The following is an 18,389-nucleotide window of genomic DNA, read 5'->3' on the forward strand; positions in this document are numbered from 1 at the left end:
GTGGCATCACAGCTCATAGCAACCTCCAGCTCTTGGGCTTAGGTGATTCTCTTGCCTCAGCCTCCCTAGTAGCCACACCTGAGACTATAGGCGCCCGCCACAAGGCCTGGCTATTTTTTTGTTGCAATTTGGCTGAAGCCTGGTGTGAACCCGCCACCCTTGTTATATGGAGCTGGCACCCTACTCACTGAGCCACAAGCAGTGCCAAGAGAAACTTTATTAATCCTGAGGTCCAGTTTGTACAGGAAAGGCAAAATAAATGCTTGATTTTTTTTGTTTGTTTTCCACACAGTTACTAGAACAGTGAATGGATTCTCTTGTATACTCCAGTGACAACAACTTGGGATTTCTTTAGTCATTTTTTTAAATTGGTATATGATAGACACATTTTGAGGGACTAGTGATCGTTTAATACATTCGTATAATCTATAAAGATCAAATTAGTATAATTAGGATATCTATCATCTTAAGTATTTCTCTTAGTGCTAGAAACATTCACGTTATTCTTTTATAGCTGTTTTGAAAAATATTATAGATCAATGTTTTTCAATCTTTTTTATCTCCTAGCACACTCGAACCTGTGGTTAAACTTCTGTGGCACAGTTAAATGTCGATCAAAAAAAGAGTAAGAAAAAAGAATGCACTTACTGTACTTTGACATTCTTTTGAAAATAGTTTAATTAATGGTCTTTAAAAATTTTTGTGGCACACCTAAGATCCTCTCACAGCACACCAGTTGAAACTCACTGCTGTAGAGTATTGTATAATAGTAGTAATCTATACATACTCCACTGCAAACACCATGTCTTTTACTTCTATCAAACTGTATATTTTTACCCATTAATCGACATTTCCTCATTTCCCACCCCCAACTTTTTGAATTAATTTTTTATTTTTTTTGAGACAGTCTCGCTGTGTCACCCTCAGTAGAACCCTGTGGCATCACAGCTCACAGCAACCTCAAACTCTTGGGCTCAAGTGATTCTCTCGCCTCAGCCTCCCAAGTAGCTGGGACTACAGTTGCCCGCCACAACACCCAGCTATTTTTTTGTTGTAGTTGTCATTGTTCTTTGGCAGGCCTGGGTTAGGTTCAAACCCGCCAGCTCAGTGTATGTGGCTGATGCCCTAGCCACTGAGCTACAAGCGCTGAGCCTAATTTTCCAAATATCATTGAAGAGCTCCTGGATTTTATTGAATGAAATCTTAGGGATGCTCACGTCAGCCCCCTCTTGGCCAGAAGGAGCCTTTCAGTACCATCTTGGTACTTTTTGATAGCTCCCTTGCTTTCGAATATGCCAACATGTTTCTTACCTACCTCCTTTTAAGCTTCAGGCTCTATAGACAGATCTCTGGAATGTTTACTTTATTATTTTGAGCTTTGGGATTTGGGGAGGGGTCCTGAGTTAGGGCCCAGCTGCATTTGCTGTAGCCCTTACAACATCAGTATCCTTCCTTCCCGGTGTCAGGGAAGGTGTTTATGAATACAAAGCCCTGGCCCCTGGCCTAACCCCGGGGACCTCTGCGGGTATTTCTCAACATCTCCCTGATTCTGTGGGGCCTCTGGTTCAGAACCGCAGCTGTAAGCTAGGTCATAAGGTCTCATCCCCTCCTTTTGCACACACGTATCCAGCTCTTAAAAGGGAAAGTGGCTTGTCCAAGGCGACACGGTGAGGAGAATCTTTGCTGGAGATATCGACCTGTCCAGGAGGCTTCAATGTCAGACCCAAGGCTTACCCTCCCTCCTTCCGCTCAGAGGTCCACAGACTGCTCTTCCTTGAATTCTGATCTGTTTTTTTTTAAGCAAATGTTTTATTTCCTCTCAGTGTAATATTTATTTTTTCTGGCCGGTTAGGCTGTTTTAGTTTTGTTGCTATAAAATGAATGTTTGGTTGTGAACATTTGTACTGCCTCGGTCATCAAAGCAAGCTGACTTCATCCACAAGACCCTTCTTGATGTAGTACGTTGTCGTTGCCACTGCGGTCCTAGCACCAGCCAGGGCTTTACCCTGATTTTGTTTCCCTAGGCCTCCAGTTTTATTCCTCTAGTGTTGAGGGAGGGTGGGGATGAGATCAAGATAGTTGTGTGAACCAAAACCACCTAAATCCTTTTCTTCACCCCAGAATCCCTAAAGGAAATAACATGTTCGTATCAGGTCAGACCCAGGCCAAGGCCTTAAACTGTGATGGAAATTGCAGTGAGCTAGGGTGAGAGCACATTCCAGACCACCTTGCCTTTGAGGTTGCCTTCCATTACAGACGGGGGTGGGCTGGCGAGACACAAGAGAAGGTGGTCTCTAGGGAAGGCAGTAGAACCCCAGCAAGGAGTCTGGCTCCTCCTTGGAGGGACTGTTCATTTTTAAAAGAAAAAGAATTGTAGGTTCCATCCTTGCTCAGTACGGTTCCAGGATGCCCTACCTCCCACGGGCACCAAAATCCTGGTGTCCCAAATTCCTGATAAAAAGTGGCATAATAATTGCATATGTGACCTGACTATATTCCCCCACATATTAAATCATCTCTGGATTACTTATAATACCTATGTGCTATAAATGCCACATGGATAATTGTTGTATAGTATTGTGCTTTAACTTGTGGACGTGTTTTTAATTTGCTTTTTCTTTTTGCTCCCCTGCTGATTGAGTGCACAGATGCGGAGCCCACAAATGCTGAACTCTGGAGGCCGACAAGACACGGTTTCTTCAGTCACCGTTTGCGGCTCAGTCTTTAGTTTCATGACCTTGCTTTCCTCGTTGTTACTGTGAATTTTCCATGACCCTGATGTGCATCTGTCTCCTACACTCCTTTGCAGAGAGATCGTGGACAACACCAGCAAGGAGAATGGGATTGACATCATCATGGCCGATCGGACCTTCCACCTGATCGCGGAGTCTCCTGAAGATGCCAGGTGAGGTTTGGGCTGGGGACTTTGTCCTGCACAGGCGTGAGCATCACACAGCACTGTTTACCCTACTGGCTTTGTAAAGATTTTCACTATTTTTCTAGTTGGGTTTCTCTATAAGATAGTTGCCAAACTGAGAGTCATAAGGGATGTGATGTCTCCAGGGAAGTCTTTTCCTCGGCAGATGTGTTCAAGTGTAGCACAAGATTCATGGTTTCCAGCCTCAGATGCCTCCAGACTGACTGACAGATGCCTCGTTATCTTGGCACAGGCCCTATTGTCACAAGTGGAAACTGTGAGGCTACAGGGAGCTAAAAGCCCACCCTCTGGGAGGTTCTGAGCTTTGAAAGTGGACAGGTTGTATCTGATAAAGATTCAAAGGTCAGGGGGCATTAACTGGCAGCTAAATGACAGTGCTCTGGAGGGTTTTAAAGGTGTCAGTGATGAGAAATTCATGGAAGAGATATTGCCTGACATAGAACTTACTATATTTCGGGCAGTGTTCTAAATGTTTTGCGTATATTGATTCATTTAATTCTCACAACAATCCTGAGGGACAGGAATTATTACCATTATCTGCATTTTGCAGAACAGGAGACTAGGGTACAGTGAAATGAGAATATTACTTGTAAATGTATGTAAGCATAATTCAATTGATTAGAGGCATTAGTCTTACATTTTTGACTGAGATTAGAGGAAAGCGGGGCCTTTTCTTGGCTGACTAAGAGTGTCTGACTTTTCTGGACATCAGGTCTCCATGTTGGAGTGCTGGGGAGACACAGTACAAAATTAAGGAGGATTGGTAATTTGTTCTTGAGGGTGACACATCCCGAGGTCTCATAGTGGATGTGCCACACTGGAGTGTCTGTCCCATCTATTCCTGCCGCCTGTGAGTCTGGAGAGTTATGCTCAAAAGGTCTGCTCCAAGCAACCCTACAGAATATCTCCTAGTTTTTGAAGGTAACATCCCAACCCTATATTCTTTCATTCTCAGCCCAGAAATCCTTAGAATCTTCTATTGAGTTCTCAGGACCTCTGGCTACCCCTTGCCCTTTGAATGTTTCTGAGTTGATATAACACCATGGTAGCAACATTCAGGACGAAGACACCAGAACATAATTCTTCCCATGGGAACAAACTAAAACCCTGCTTGGACCCATAAATTCTAACACAAACTGGAAAAACAAGCAAACCTAGAATTACAGCCCATCATTCTGTCTGGGACTCCTGGAGACCACATGTGGTTTTTTGTGGTTTGGGGAATGCCCACAGCTTCTCAGCTGAGTTATAGGCCCAGCATTTGGCAGCTGCCCTGTCTGTGTTGTGCCATAATGAACCAGCTAAATTTAGCATTTGGAATATTTATCTAAGGATTTTTCCTCCTGAGTAGTGGAACCCATTTTTTAAAATTTCTTTCAGAATCTAAGTAATCCATGATTCAGAAGAAGAAATTTAGAAACTTAAGGGTTTAATCTATACAGATTGAAAATACAACAGAACGTTATGCCTTTGTGTATGTGACTCTGTGTGGTCTGCATCTTGAGTGGATGTATTTTGTTCAGTGGTTCATTTGGGATATGTTGAAATTAGTGAAACAATGAATGGAGTCTCGTCTTCCAGTTGACCAGAATTGTTGGAGCAAACTCATAATATGTTTCCCTGGGTCTCACTAAGAATCTATATGTATTGAATATTTTTGAGTTCTTGGTCATAATTTTCTCTTCCAGAATCACAGGAGATAGATTTTAGTGCTTTGCTATAGATAATTTACTCAGCCTACTTTTATATGTGGATGTTATTTTTACACTTAAGTATCCCATTGCATCCCAAGTACTGTCCCCTGTAGTTGTGATGTGTATATTTCTCACGAGCCCCACAGGGGAAGGATGTCCTGGCATCTCTCTTGCATTTGGCACCGTAATGTGTATGTTTCTCATGAGCCCCACAGGGGAAGGATGCCCTGGCATCTCTCTTGCGTTGGTACCTCTCACGTTTTGCGGTTGCTCACTTCTGTCGAGTAGCTAGGATTATAGGCACCCTCAGTCCCATCCTGGGATTGAGTAGAAAAAGAGATCTCAAGTGGTCATTCTGAGATGGTGGTCCTACATTGTTCACCTCTGACTTTGAAATTTACTGTGTTTTTGTTTTGTTTTATTTTGTTAATAACTGAATGTCCCATGGGTTATACATTCTTGATGTAAGTATTTGGGGTAGATTTCGTGATTTGCTGTCAGTTTCTCAAGGAACTCATCATCATCATCAAATGTCTATAAAGGTCTGTAGGACCTGGAGGGGAAACGTCTTCCTTCAGTGTAAAGGTGGTACATGTGATACTTAAAAGTAGTTCTAGGTAATTTGGCTACTTTTTTTTTTTTTTTGAGACAGAGCCTCAAGCTATCCCCCTGGGTAGAGTGCTGTGGCATCACAGCTCACAGCAGCCTCCAACTCCTGGGCTCAAGCGAGTCTCTTGCCTCAGCCTCCCAAGTAGCTGGGACCACAGGTGCCCGCCACAATGCCTGGCTATTTTTTGGTTGTAGCCATCATTGTTGCTTGGTGGGCCCAGGCTGGATTCAAACCCACCACCTTAGGTATATGTGGCTAGTGCCTTAGCCACTTGAGCCACAGGCACCGAGCCAATAATTTGGGTACTTATTCTAACCCTACTCCTTAGTGGTATGAAACTCACATTCACCCATGAGAATCAGGCAAATTAAAAGCAAAGGGGCCACTGGGCAAGGTGACTCATGCCTGTAATCCTAGCACTCTGGGAGGCTGAGGCAGGTGGATTGCATGAGCTCAGGAGTTCGAGACCTGCCTCAGCAAGAGTGAGACCCCATATCTACCTTAAAAAAATAGAAAACTAGGGCGGTACCTGTTGCTCAGTGAGTAAGGCGCCTGCCCCATATACCGAGGATGGCGGGTTCAAACCTGGCCCCGGCCAAACTGCAACCAAAAAATAGCCTGGCTTTGTGGTGGGCGCCTGTAGTCCCAGCTACTCGGGAGGCTGAGGCAAGAGAATCACTTAAGCCCAGGAGTTAGAGCTTGCTGTGAGCTGTGTGATGCCACGGCACTCTACCAAGGGTGATAAAGTGAGACTCTGTCTCTACAAAAAAAAAATAGAAAACTAGCCAAGTATTGGCAGTGCCTGTAGTCCCAGCTACTTAGGAGACTAAGGCAAGAGGATTGCTCAACCCCAAGAGTTTGATGTTGCTGTGAGCTGTGATGACACCACAGCACTCTACCCAGAGTAATAGGATGAGACCGTCTAAATAAATAAATACATAAATAAAACCAGAGGAGTCCAGTGGAGATGTCATTTCCCAGGGAACCTGGAGAAGGACGCCACCGTTTTGCAGTCCAGAGGTCAGCTATTCCTTGACAATTGCTCTCTCTTCCCCACAGCCAGTGGTTCAGCGTGCTGAGTCAGGTCCACGCCTCCACTGACCAGGAGATTCGGGAGATGCACGATGAGCAGGCCAACCCACAGAATGCCGTGGTGCGTGAGCGTGGCTGGGCGCCCTGAGGGGGCGAGGGCAAGGAATTGTGACAGCAAGAAGGACGGGACTGGGAACTTCCCAATAATCTTTTTTTATTAAGTAAAAGTATAATAAAAATTATGAAAAAGATAATAAATTATAAAAGGTTAAAGTAGTTATACTTAGCAATTCTCCTACTTCAAACCTTTAAAAGAAAAAAAAACCCAGCTTCTATGACGTCATGGAAGTACATTATACTTTTTCTTAACAATACTTGGTGAATTCTAAATTGCATATATTCTCTCTTTATCCAAAGACGTGTACAAAGTCATGAAGTTCTGTTTTTAACATAAAGTTTTATTTCCTTATAAGAAAAATTTAAATAATATTTCTTAGCAGAATAAATGTAAAAATCTAACGAAAGGTCACAATATGAATCAGAATATTTGCCCTATTGAAAAAAGTTCATCAATACCCTTCATTGCAAGAGAACTGGTTAATTCGTAATTTTTGGGGCTGTAGATTCTGCCCTGTCTGAGTCTGTTTGTATTCACTAAATGAAGGGAGCCTTTCTTAGAGACCTGTTATTTTGCAGTTAACTGTGAAAGGAAGGCCCCGATTCTGTTTTTGCTTGGCGTTGTGAGCTGGGCTGTCTCTGTAATGTGCACCCTACTTTAGTGGTGCTCTCATTCAATCTACTTTTTGTGTCTTGCAGGGTACTTTGGATGTGGGGCTAATTGATTCCGTGTGTGCATCTGACAGCCCGGATAGGTAAGCTCAGATGTGGCTTTTCACAAAGGTGATTAAGTGCCTGCTCGTCCCCACAGGTCCCTGTGCTGCTGGGCTGCTGTCCTCCTCACTGGGCTGTGAGGTCCCCTGGCGGCGTGTCCCCACCTTGTCAGCCCCAGCAATCTGAAGTCCTCCTGCTTAGTGCCTAATTTTGTGTCACCCAGAAGTCTTCCTCTCTGGGTAGTGTTGGGGGGAAATAATGGAAACTTAATTTATTTTTTAAAAACACACATAAAAGTAATACTTCATTCATTTGGATACAAACTAGGGAATCATAGGGGAAGAGAATGCCTGTTTAGAAAAATAGTATTGCAGGGTTAGAGAGGGAGTCCCCCTTTTAGAACTTAATAATGAACTTGAAAGTGATGTTGCTGATAATGTATATGCAGACTATTAATAAATAAACCACTAACAGGCATTTTCCTTGACATTTCTCTGTGCCCTTAAAATAGCATGTCAGGTGAGGGTTTTGTTCTTCGCAGGCAAATTGTCTTCAGAAACCGTCTAGGAGTCTTTGTTCCCCATGAGCTTTGCCCCTGTCATTTCTCTTTTTCTTTTGCTGCTTGTAAATTCTCTTTCTGGCCTGCAGCGGACTTTGAGAAAAGTTGCTCTCGGACCAGAGTAAGAACGAACCTACCATCTTTGCTTCTGCCCTTAGTAAGATAGAGAGTAGTGAGCGTGTTGACATGGACAACAGAACAATAGTGCCGGCTTGGTGGGATGCAGAGATCCGAGGCTTCCATCACTCTGCCCTTGGCAGAGGCTCTTCGGAACCCTGGATCCTTCTTCTCATGGTCACCCTGCACCGTCTTGCAACTGGGTGGGGAATCTTTAACGTTATGTCAATAAGCAAGTCCCAGATTCCTGACCTTTTGGTGTGTGAGTTCCTTTCTAGCCTTCCTAATTCTTCACTCCTCCCACCATCCTTCACTCCTCCAGGCTGGGCATGTGATGGTCCGTGCTTAGAATTTTCTCTCATCCTCTACTACCCATCTTTTCCCCCTTCCCAGCTATGAGAAAAACAACGCTCAGTGGGTAGGACGCTTAGTCCTTTGCTCAGAACAAGCCCAGACCTTTTACGATCTGGGCTTTTTGGGGTTTTTTTCAAACAGTTTTTAAGGGATACCTCAAGTCCTTTCCCTGCCTCCTATGGTCTAGTTCTTCCTTTTCTTGAACTTTTGTAGCACTTAACTGCAGTGACTACCAAAAACTTGCAAGAAAAGTTCACATTCACTAGTTTAAGTGGCTGGATAGAGGAATTAGTATGTGGAAGGGCCCATGAGAGGTTCCGTCCTCGCCAGACATAAAGAAGTGAGGGAGAGAGTAAATTTCCATTATCCAGTCATCCGTGACTGGGAAATGCACCCCTGGTAGATTGCTTTGGAAACAGGGACCCAGGTGGCTTTTTCACAAGGGGCATCAGCTGCTGTTTAAGATATTCCACCTATTTACAGATCCTCTTTTATTGCTAGTGTCAGACATTTCATAACCAACCCGCAGAACTAATATCCAAGGCAGAAAGAAATTGACTTTGGAGAAGCATCAAAAAAAATTTTTCCCCTGTGGTCACCTTACTTAGCCTTCCGGGAACTGAGCTTCATCTGGAAAGTTTTGCATGAAGAAATGTTTTCCTTTCCAGGACCTTCAGGATGAATGTGTTGCTCCAAGTTTAAAGGTTAACGATGCATAAAATAAATCCTGCAGAAATGAGCAAGCTTTGCCTTAATATAAAATACAAATAGCGTAGCAGCGTGTGTCCCCGTGACCCATGAGCCAGGGAAAAAGCACTTAGGCTTGGTTCAAACAGAGGTGATGCTAACGGTAGAGCTAAGAAGCTTTGCTTCCTTCCCGCTTTGTCACTCAGACCCAATTCGTTCGTGATCATCACGGCCAACCGGGTGCTGCACTGCAACGCCGACACGCCCGAGGAGATGCACCATTGGATCACCCTGCTGCAGAGGTCCAAGGGGGACACCAGGGTGGAGGGCCAGGAGTTCATAGTGAGAGGTGATTACCCGCGACGCTCCCTCCGTGTTTTTACCAAGTCTTATTTTCATTTGCATAGACATTGGCAAGATTTTTATTCTGAGCAGCTTTTCAAAGTCTTTTGGACTTTTGCCATTTAATTATGGGATAAGAGATGATGGTAGCCGTCTCCTGGCAAATAGGTAGAAACACAGCCCACCTGTACCATGATGCAGATGGTTCTGTGGCGTTTAGGGTTTCTCTTCCTGCTTTTTGATCTACGCTGTAATTTTCCTTTCCAGGATGGTTGCACAAAGAAGTGAAGAACAGCCCGAAGATGTCTTCACTGAAGCTGAAGAAACGCTGGTTTGTACTGACACACAATTCCCTGGATTACTACAAGAGCTCGGAGAAGAACGCTGTGAAACTGGGCACCCTGGTCCTCAACAGCCTCTGCTCGGTTGTCCCCCCGGACGAGAAGATATTTAAGGAGACAGGTAACCAGTCCGTGTGCTTGTGACTAGCTGGGCCCCAGACTTTGAGCATCAGATCTTAAAAGGTCTGGATTTGTTCCGAGCAAAGGAATAAGCATCCCACCCACTGAGTGTGCACTTGATTTGCTCCCCAAAGCAGCCCTGTTCTTATTGATTTATCTCCTGTCTGTGGTTAGTTGTATGACATGAAGTATAGTAGAGAGATCTTAATTTATGGAGTCATAAAAACAGTCTTAGAAGACAAGAACAGACTCAGATCATCCTGCAGGAAGCTTTGTGTTTACACACCTGTGGGGTTTTTTGTCATATTCCCCATTATACGATGAGGGTCATATACAACCCCCAGAGGGTAAATCCTAACTCTCACTGAACTTAGCCTGGTAGCATAAAAAGCAGACATGTGAGCTTAGGTTTTTAGTTTGTAGAATTGCAAACGTGTTTCTGGAAGATTGTTTATTTTGATTTGTATTGCTAGTTGCGTGTGTGTGTGTTTAAAAACATAGTTGCTTCATTCCTGTCAGGTTTGGGTGGTGATTCGGACAGCCTGTCTCAGAGCGCACAGACCACCTAGCATAAGTGTTTTCTTCCAAACAGACAGACTAAGAAAAGAAAAGGAACGAACAGAAAGTGAGAAATCAGAGGGAAGCCTTTTCACTCTTGTTCTAGAGCCCAGAAAGAGACATTAGCTTACACCAATTTCTTTTCATAGCAGAAGAGACAAATTACCTTTCTATACTTAATTCTGGATTTATTATAACAAGGCTTGTCTTCCCCTCTCAACTACGAACTCCATAGTGCAAGGAACACCTGTTTTTGGTTCATCACTGGATACTCAATGCAGGGCAGGCACATGTCAGAATTCAGAGCGTTTTTGTTATTGAACAATTACTTTAAGGGGACGAAGGGCAGACACAGCATAGGCTTCTGGTGATGCCGAGCTTCTGGGACACTGGCATGAGAGCATCCCCTTGGCCAACTCAGGTCAAGGTTGATGTGTGTGTGCCACTGCTGCAGGTTACTGGAATGTCACCGTGTACGGGCGCAAACACTGCTACCGGCTCTACACTAAGCTGCTCAACGAGGCTACCAGGTGGTCCAGTGCCATTCAAAACGTGACCGACACCAAGGCCCCGATTGACACCCCCACCCAGCAGCTGATTCAAGACATCAAGGTAAGACAGGGCAACCCCTCCAGGGTGGCTCTGCGCTCACAGAGTCTACCCTGGGAGCAGCAAGACCTCAGTATTCATCCAGCTTAATTTTTATTCTGTAATCAAAAGTAATGTTTGGTTAATTTGGTGTTTTGGGGTGCCTGCTTTTAGGAATTGAACTGAGAGTCTAGGTGAAATTTTATACTAATAGTGTTTTGTCTCTGGGGAGGTGTTAGAGGCAGCCCCACCTGCTGGGCTCCATGGGCAAAAGGATGTTGGTTTGCAGGTTGGGGTGTGGGGCGCCCTCCCCCACCATGTGAATATGGTGTTGGGAACCACCTCCCTTGCCCCAGGGTTCCCCCTATCCCCAGTCGAAGCCCTTTCAGGAGTGACCAGATAATTCCACTCTTACTGTACAGTTTGAAGACCACACCCATGGATTCATGTGGAACCATAGAATCCTCAGAATTTCTGTCTGGCACCTCCAGACTCCAGAAGCTCCCAAGTGTCTGGATTGGCATTGATCATGTTAAGCTGTAATTTTTTGTTTAGAATGTTTTAGTTCCTCAGTAAATGTATGTTAAATGAGCAATTGAATGATTAAATGGCAGCCATAAGCAAGGATTCTTGCCCTCATTTTCAGGAATGGAAATGAGGTACAGAATTCTGGTTGTGTTGCTCACAGGGCTGGTGCATAGCTGGTCAGTCCCTGGTGCAGATCCAAGTCAAGGGAATTATTTGGGCTGCCGTTCCTCCCAAGTTTCCCATGCTCAGGGCAAAGGACAGAGCTAGGACTATGACAGAAGACACTGGAATAATAGTGAGGCAGGTATTTTACTGGTAGACATTAAAGGAAATTAGCTCATCGGATCCAGGAGGCAACGCTGCTTCTTGAGGTGGGAAAGGGTTTAATATCAGCAGTATGTAATTTCCCACCAAATTCAAGTTGGCCTCCGGATTCCATCATGATGTATTTCCTGGTATTTGGAGCTGGTTTCCAGTAAGCCAGTTGTTCCCCAGTGCTCCAGAGCTTTCCATGGAACCCAGAGTGCCAGATACAAATATTTTCATTTTTACCCTTGAAAGATGATTTTTTAAAGCTTTCTTTCAAGAAAGGTATAAAAATATCACATATCAGACAGACTTTCTCTTTAAAGCTGTATCTTACCTGTTTTTATATTTTTATTCTTTATACTTAAATTTATATAATTAGAATTTATTTGAATTCATACGTTAAAAGAGTAAATAGAATTTTCTAAATACGAAACAATGCTTGTTAAGAAATGAGTCCAGTTGGCCGGGTGCAGTGGCTCACACCTATAGTCCTAGCACTCTGGGAGGCTGAGGCAGGTGGATTGCTTGAGCTCACGAGTTCGAGACTAGCCTGAGCAAAAACCAAGACCCCATCTCTACTAAAAATAGAAAAACTGAGGTGAGAGGATCGCTTGAGCCCAAGAGTTGGAGGTTGCTGTGAGTATGATGCCATGGCACTCTACCCAGGGGACAGCTTGAGACTCTGCCTCAAAAAAAAAAAAGGAGAGAGAGAAATGAGTCAAAGTTACCTTAAAGAAGTACATATAAAATTTCTTAAGTAATTAAAAAAAAATGAGTGCTTTCCAGCGGAAGTTATTGACAAACTTTTATAGTAGAAATGAACTTACCATGGTAGAAGGATTCATTGCCCTTCCTCCAACTTTTCTGTTTATTTAAAAGTCTAAAAGTTACTTTGGCTTTTTTATATCCCAGATTAACGTTGTAGGAGCATAAACACTTGGTGAAATTCTTTAAAAGGTTCTCTGAAATTTCAAGGGTGGAAGGGCAGGTAGGCACTTGAAAGAAGAGTCTCCCGAATAACTTAGTAACACGTGTGGTCAGGTGTAGAGAGAATACGAAAGGACAGTTAAAGAGCTAGAAAAATGCGTGTTTTAAATGAATTAGAGATTGACCCCTAGTTTGGCTGCAGGATTGATGTCTATAAAGAAAACTTTAGTTTTGTTAAGCATTATAATCTCAGGAGGGATTTGTAAATTACTTAGGAAAATATATGTACGCGAAATGAAGAGTACACAGTATAAAAAGAATGTACCTTTGTGGTTTGTTGTCAAACACAGATCGTGTGTGTCTTCTTGTGCTTGAAATTACTAATACTATATTCCTCCCCCACCATTCCACCAGGCTTAGGGATGTGAGACTTTTGAAAATGTCCATACATAGGAAAATACAGTTGATTTTGTTCATTTTGATATACATTTGATTTTGTTCATTTCGGTATAGAGTTGATTTTGTTCATTTCGGCGCAGGTTTTTTTACGGTAAGCTTACCTTCTCTATTGTAATGGCGCCTGTCTTTTCAAGGAGAACTGCCTGAACTCGGACGTGGTGGAGCAGATCTATAAACGGAACCCGATCCTCCGATACACCCATCACCCCCTGCACTCCCCACTCCTGCCCCTGCCGTACGGGGACATCAATCTCAACTGTGAGTCCACAGGCCCCCGGCCTCCTCTGCAGACTGGAGTTTTGTTCTCTCTGCTAAGTCTTTAGCTCTAACCTAGTAGCATTTATTTTAACTCAATGATTCTCTTTATCATCATGAATAGGGAGAAAAAGATAAAGTAAATACTTTTCCAAAGTAGGGCTTTTAGAGTGTGGTTGCAGTCACACAAGAATTGATTGTTACAATAAAAGAAAGGATTTTACAAGGAAGTCATCACTGGCCATGAACTCAGAGTCGCCTTTAATGATATGGAACAACCTAAATAATTTTGCTTTCCAAATATGGAAACTATTTGCCACAGACCAGTTTCTAAGTGAGCTTTTTATGTAGTAAAAGGTTCAAGTGTATAATGAAGCAGTGTCTGCATTTTTAGAGCTTTGTGCGGCTGACTTTAGTGTGTAGGGAATGGTGATGCTGCGTCATGAACTGGCTGTTTCTCCCCATTTATTCCTCCTTTCCTCCACTGCTCAGGTTATACTTTCCCTGAACCCTGAATGTGACTTCTGTGTTTCTTCACTTGTCCTAGTACTCAAAGACAAAGGCTACACAACCCTACAGGATGAAGCCATCAAGATATTCAATTCCCTCCAGCAACTGGAATCCATGTCTGACCCTATTCCGATAATCCAGGGCATCCTGCAGACAGGGCATGACCTGCGGCCTCTGCGAGATGAGCTTTACTGCCAGCTCGTCAAACAGACCAACAAAGTGCCCCACCCCGGCAGCGTGGGCAACCTGTACAGCTGGCAGATCCTGACGTGCCTGAGCTGTACCTTCCTGCCCAGCCGGGGCATCCTCAAGTATCTCAAGTTTCATCTGAAAAGGTATAGCATGGGGGAGTGTGAGCCAGCTGGGCAGTGGTGGGCGATGGTCTCACTCAGATGAAGAGACTGTCGAACAGAAGACACCTCTGCCCTGGGCGAGGTAGCTCGTGCCTGTATGTAATCCTAGCACTCTGGGAGGCCAAGGCAAGAGGATCGTTTGAACTCAGAAGTTCAAGACCAACCTGAAGAAGAGCAAGACCCTGTCTCCACTAACGATAGAAAAATCAGCTGGGCGTTGTGGTGGGCACCTATAGTTCCAGCTATTTGGGAGACTGAGGCAGGAAAATCTCTTGATCCCAGGAGTCTGAGGATGCTGTGACCTAGCTGATGCCACAGCACTTTAGCCAGGGCAACAGAGCAAGACTCTGTCTCAAAGGAAAAAAAGAAGACACTTTGAATAGGGCAGGGACCTATTCAGGGCTCGGACTCGCAGGTCACCTGAGTAAGCTGAAGGACATCTTTTTTCCCTTTAAGCCACACAGGTTATTTCAGGGACCCAATCCCTTTTAGTGTGACATCCTCATGTTTAGGGCGTTGGGTATATTTAATTACCACTATTCTATATAAATCAGAAAAAACCCAACTTGGATAGGTGTTCCTAATCAAACAAGTGGATGTAATCTGCTTGAGATTTTGATTAGCTAGGGAGAGACGATTTTCACTAGCAGATATGAGACAAATAATTAACAGCGTTGCAGAGGTGACCTGGCAGCGAAAATGCCCGCAGTCACAGGTTGGCTCTTTGGGCTTGTTTTTATTATTATTTAAACTGAACCTGCACGGACTGAACAGGATTTCCCTTGCCAGGAAATCACTGGTACTTGCTCAGTTCACCACTGGGGGGCCCAGTGGCCGTGCCGGTCTGCAGAGCTGTGGCACAGCCTGGCTCTCAGCCCCCAGCCCTTCTCAGTCTAGCAAGTAACAGTCAGTGTCTGTCTCCTAGGATACGGGAACAGTTTCCAGGAACCGAAATGGAAAAATATGCCCTCTTCATCTATGAATCTCTTAAGAAAACCAAATGCAGAGAGTTTGTGCCTTCCCGAGATGAAATAGAAGCTCTGATCCACAGGCAGGAAATGACATCCACGGTGTACTGCCACGGCGGCGGTTCCTGCAAGATCTCCATCAACTCCCACACCACAGCTGGCGAGGTGAGGGGGCTTCTGCTGCTCCCCCCGTTTGGTGCATTACTGCTGACCTGCCCCAGTCGGGAGCTGAGCTTCACTGACTGGCTGCATGCAGGGGTGTAATTTACATAGTACAGCTGCTCAACAAACAAAGAAATGAGTGCAACCCACAACCAACCACATGCATAGAGAGACAGACATACGTATTAAGATGAGTCAAAACACGAAGTTAAACTCAGGCCAAAATACCTAAGACATTATCTTGCTACTCTGAGAGACCCCCAGGCGTCTAGTGGAGATTGCAGACCTGACTCAGGTGTCCCCACTCTGATGAGAGTTGATTGTATTGCTTCTGCAGCTAAGTATTTCTCTTTACCACAGGAATATCTAGAATGTTGGGTCAGATGCACATATCTTCTCTTTTAAGTTTAAATGTATTGCTGTAAATTAATTGGCAAAAAAAAAAGGTAGTGCAATAAAACCCTCCCAGAAGACTTCTTGTTTCTTTGAGTGATGCATGGATTTATCAGATGAAAGACAGGACTTCAGTTCTTCATCTATTTTTCCTGCTAATATGGCCTTACAAGAAATCAGCCCAGTTTCTTCCCCTAGTGATGAGCAAAATACCCTGTGTTCTTATTTTGGCAAGGAGGAGGTAAGACTGACTTCCAGAGAACAAGGGAAAAACAGAACCTTTGAAATTGTAGGATGACCACATAGGAGCATTTTAAGGAGCCGCTGGGAGTTTCACTTGTGCCAGCAGCTCCCTCCAGGTTCCGATGAAGGCACGTTCTAGAACCACAGGTGGGGACCACAGCCCAGGGAGCTGAAACACCCTGCTGTGTCTTCCAGGTGGTGGAGAAGCTGATCAGAGGCCTTGCCATGGAGGACAGCAGGAACATGTTTGCCTTGTTTGAGTACAATGGGCACGTCGACAAAGCCATTGAAAGCCGAACCATCGTAGCTGATGTTTTAGCAAAGTTTGAAAAGTAAGTTCCTTTTCCCTAAAAGCGCCAGAAAAGTAAGTAGGAGAAATTAAGAGCAAGGTTGAAGGTATGAACTTCTGCGGCATTTCTGGTGTCATCGTATGGTGGAATTTTATTTTACCTTTGTCGAAGTATATTAATTTTCTGTTTCTCTCTGCTAGCAGTTTTTCCTGATTCCTAAAGTTACGGTCTCAGGATTTAACTCACAGCGCTCCTTTATCCCCGTTCTTTCTCTCAGTCTCCTGTTGTACTCATTATCTTGGAATCTCTTAATTTTTAGGTTTCCACCTGGCATTAGCTTTGAAATTGGGCTAATAGACTCAAGCCGATTTAAAAACTCTTCAAATAAAATATTCATTCTGTGGTATCATATCCCTTAGGTAGCACCAAGGATGTTCCCACTTGGTATAAATACAGTCTCCATACAATGATATTCCTGTCAATATTACAAATGTTATTTTAATTTATTTGAGGCTTAGTAAAGGAAATAAAGAAATTGGCTTTTTTTTAAAAAAATTATATTGTTTTAGCATAATGGTTAGCTAGTAGTAGTTACACTGGGGGCCCTCAGAAAATACTGGTTAACACAATATTTAACACATCTACGGCCATGTGAGTTGTATTTAACTCATATTAGTATTAAGCCCAGGGCCTCGTGAAGCATGTATAACTCACATATCTCTTAACCTAATACAACATCATGGCCCCAAGAGGAAAAAAAATGTACTTTAGTGTGGCTATCAGTGTGTTAACTGAAAGCTGCGTCTTTATTTTCTGCCAGGGAGATGAGGATGAACGCGTGTTTTTCACCACCTGTTAGATCAGATCAGATCACTGAGGCATCCGATCAGCTTCCCTCTTCTCACTCTGTTTGCTCCTCCACCCCCTCCTCCACTGTCAGCCTGGAGTATGTCTGTGTCCTTAGAACGTGCCATAGAGAGCTCCTCTCTGGCTTTGCTTTCTGAGTCTGTCTTGACTTCCGTCTGTAGGCTGGCGGCCACATCAGAGGCGGGGGACCTGCCGTGGAAATTCTACTTCAAACTTTACTGCTTCCTGGACACAGACAACGTGCCCAAAGACAGCGTGGAATTCGCATTCATGTTTGAACAGGTAAAAGGAACTTTTAGGAACAGATTTCTTTGCCATCCAAAGAAAGCAAAACCTATTAACACACCTTACAAATTACCAGCTGGTCCTTAGATATCAGGAGTGGCTTGAGATGTCCCAGCAGAAATGAGGCCGCTGCTCTTTTGCTCTCTTGTGGAATGAAACTTTCACACATTTCATGTGAACTTCCATGCTAGGAACTGTTCTAATTGGTGGGAGAGAGACCTAAGGAATGTAGTACACGGCCAGTGTCGGATAGTATCTATGTGGTGAAGCAGGGGGAGGGTGCGGTTTTCAACAGAGCAGTCAGGGAAGGAGACTTTTGAGAGAAACCCTGATGGGGTGGGCAATCTCATAGCACAGCAGTGTGTTGACCTGAGGCTGCTGACCGCTCTTCTCAGGCCCATGAAGCAGTTATCCACGGCCACCATCCAGCCCCGGAAGAAAACCTCCAGGTTCTCGCTGCCCTGCGGCTCCAGTACCTCCAGGGGGATCACACCCTGCACGCCGCCATCCCGCCTCTGGAAGAAGTCTACTCTCTGCAGAGACTCAGGGCCCGCATCAACCAGTCCACCAGAAGCTTCACCCCGTGCGAGCGGCTGGAGAAGAGGCGGACGAGCTTTCTGGAGGGGACGCTGAGACGGAGCTTCCGGACGGGGTCGGTGGTACGGCAGAAGGCTGAGGAGGAGCAGATGCTGGACATGTGGATTAAGGAAGAGGTCTGCTCAGCTCGAGCCAGTATCATTGACAAGTGGAAGAAATTTCAGGGAATGAACCAGGAACAGGCCATGGTCAAGTACATGGCCTTGATCAAGGAGTGGCCTGGTTATGGGTCAACGCTCTTTGATGTGGAGGTAAGAAGGGCTGGATGTTGAGGAGGGCAGGGTGCCGGCCTCTGAGGACGTGGATCACAGCCAGGTTCATGTGGAGGGCAGAGAAGATGGAGTGCTTTGCTCTTTCACCCTCTTTCCTTAGAGCCTCCCAGATTTTACCATTAGCACCCCCATCCATTCTCCTTTATAGTAAATGTTTCTGCAATATTCAGAATGAATGCAAACTTGAGATGGCATCCATT

General features: G+C 44.5%; 1 protein-coding gene across 2 annotated transcripts in view; it reads left to right on the plus strand.

The window, feature by feature from the left end:
- Positions 1-18,389, plus strand: part of MYO10 (myosin X) — a 226,720-nt gene that overhangs the window by 202,924 nt on the left and 5,407 nt on the right. For both annotated transcript variants that reach the window (XM_003789538.3, XM_023513073.1), the window contains exons 28-39: positions 2,810-2,905; positions 6,302-6,395; positions 7,091-7,146; positions 9,029-9,171; positions 9,432-9,626; positions 10,638-10,795; positions 13,129-13,252; positions 13,797-14,094; positions 15,038-15,245; positions 16,074-16,210; positions 17,197-17,317; positions 17,716-18,168. In XM_003789538.3, coding sequence (XP_003789586.1) covers positions 2,810-2,905; positions 6,302-6,395; positions 7,091-7,146; positions 9,029-9,171; positions 9,432-9,626; positions 10,638-10,795; positions 13,129-13,252; positions 13,797-14,094; positions 15,038-15,245; positions 16,074-16,210; positions 17,197-17,317; positions 17,716-18,168 — 2,083 coding nt within the window. The remainder of the gene's footprint in view (positions 1-2,809; positions 2,906-6,301; positions 6,396-7,090; positions 7,147-9,028; positions 9,172-9,431; positions 9,627-10,637; positions 10,796-13,128; positions 13,253-13,796; positions 14,095-15,037; positions 15,246-16,073; positions 16,211-17,196; positions 17,318-17,715; positions 18,169-18,389) is intronic.

Source organism: Otolemur garnettii, unplaced genomic scaffold (assembly GCF_000181295.1).
Source record: "Otolemur garnettii isolate 467f Iridium unplaced genomic scaffold, OtoGar3 scaffold00033, whole genome shotgun sequence".
Taxonomy (NCBI): Eukaryota; Metazoa; Chordata; class Mammalia; order Primates; family Galagidae; genus Otolemur; species Otolemur garnettii.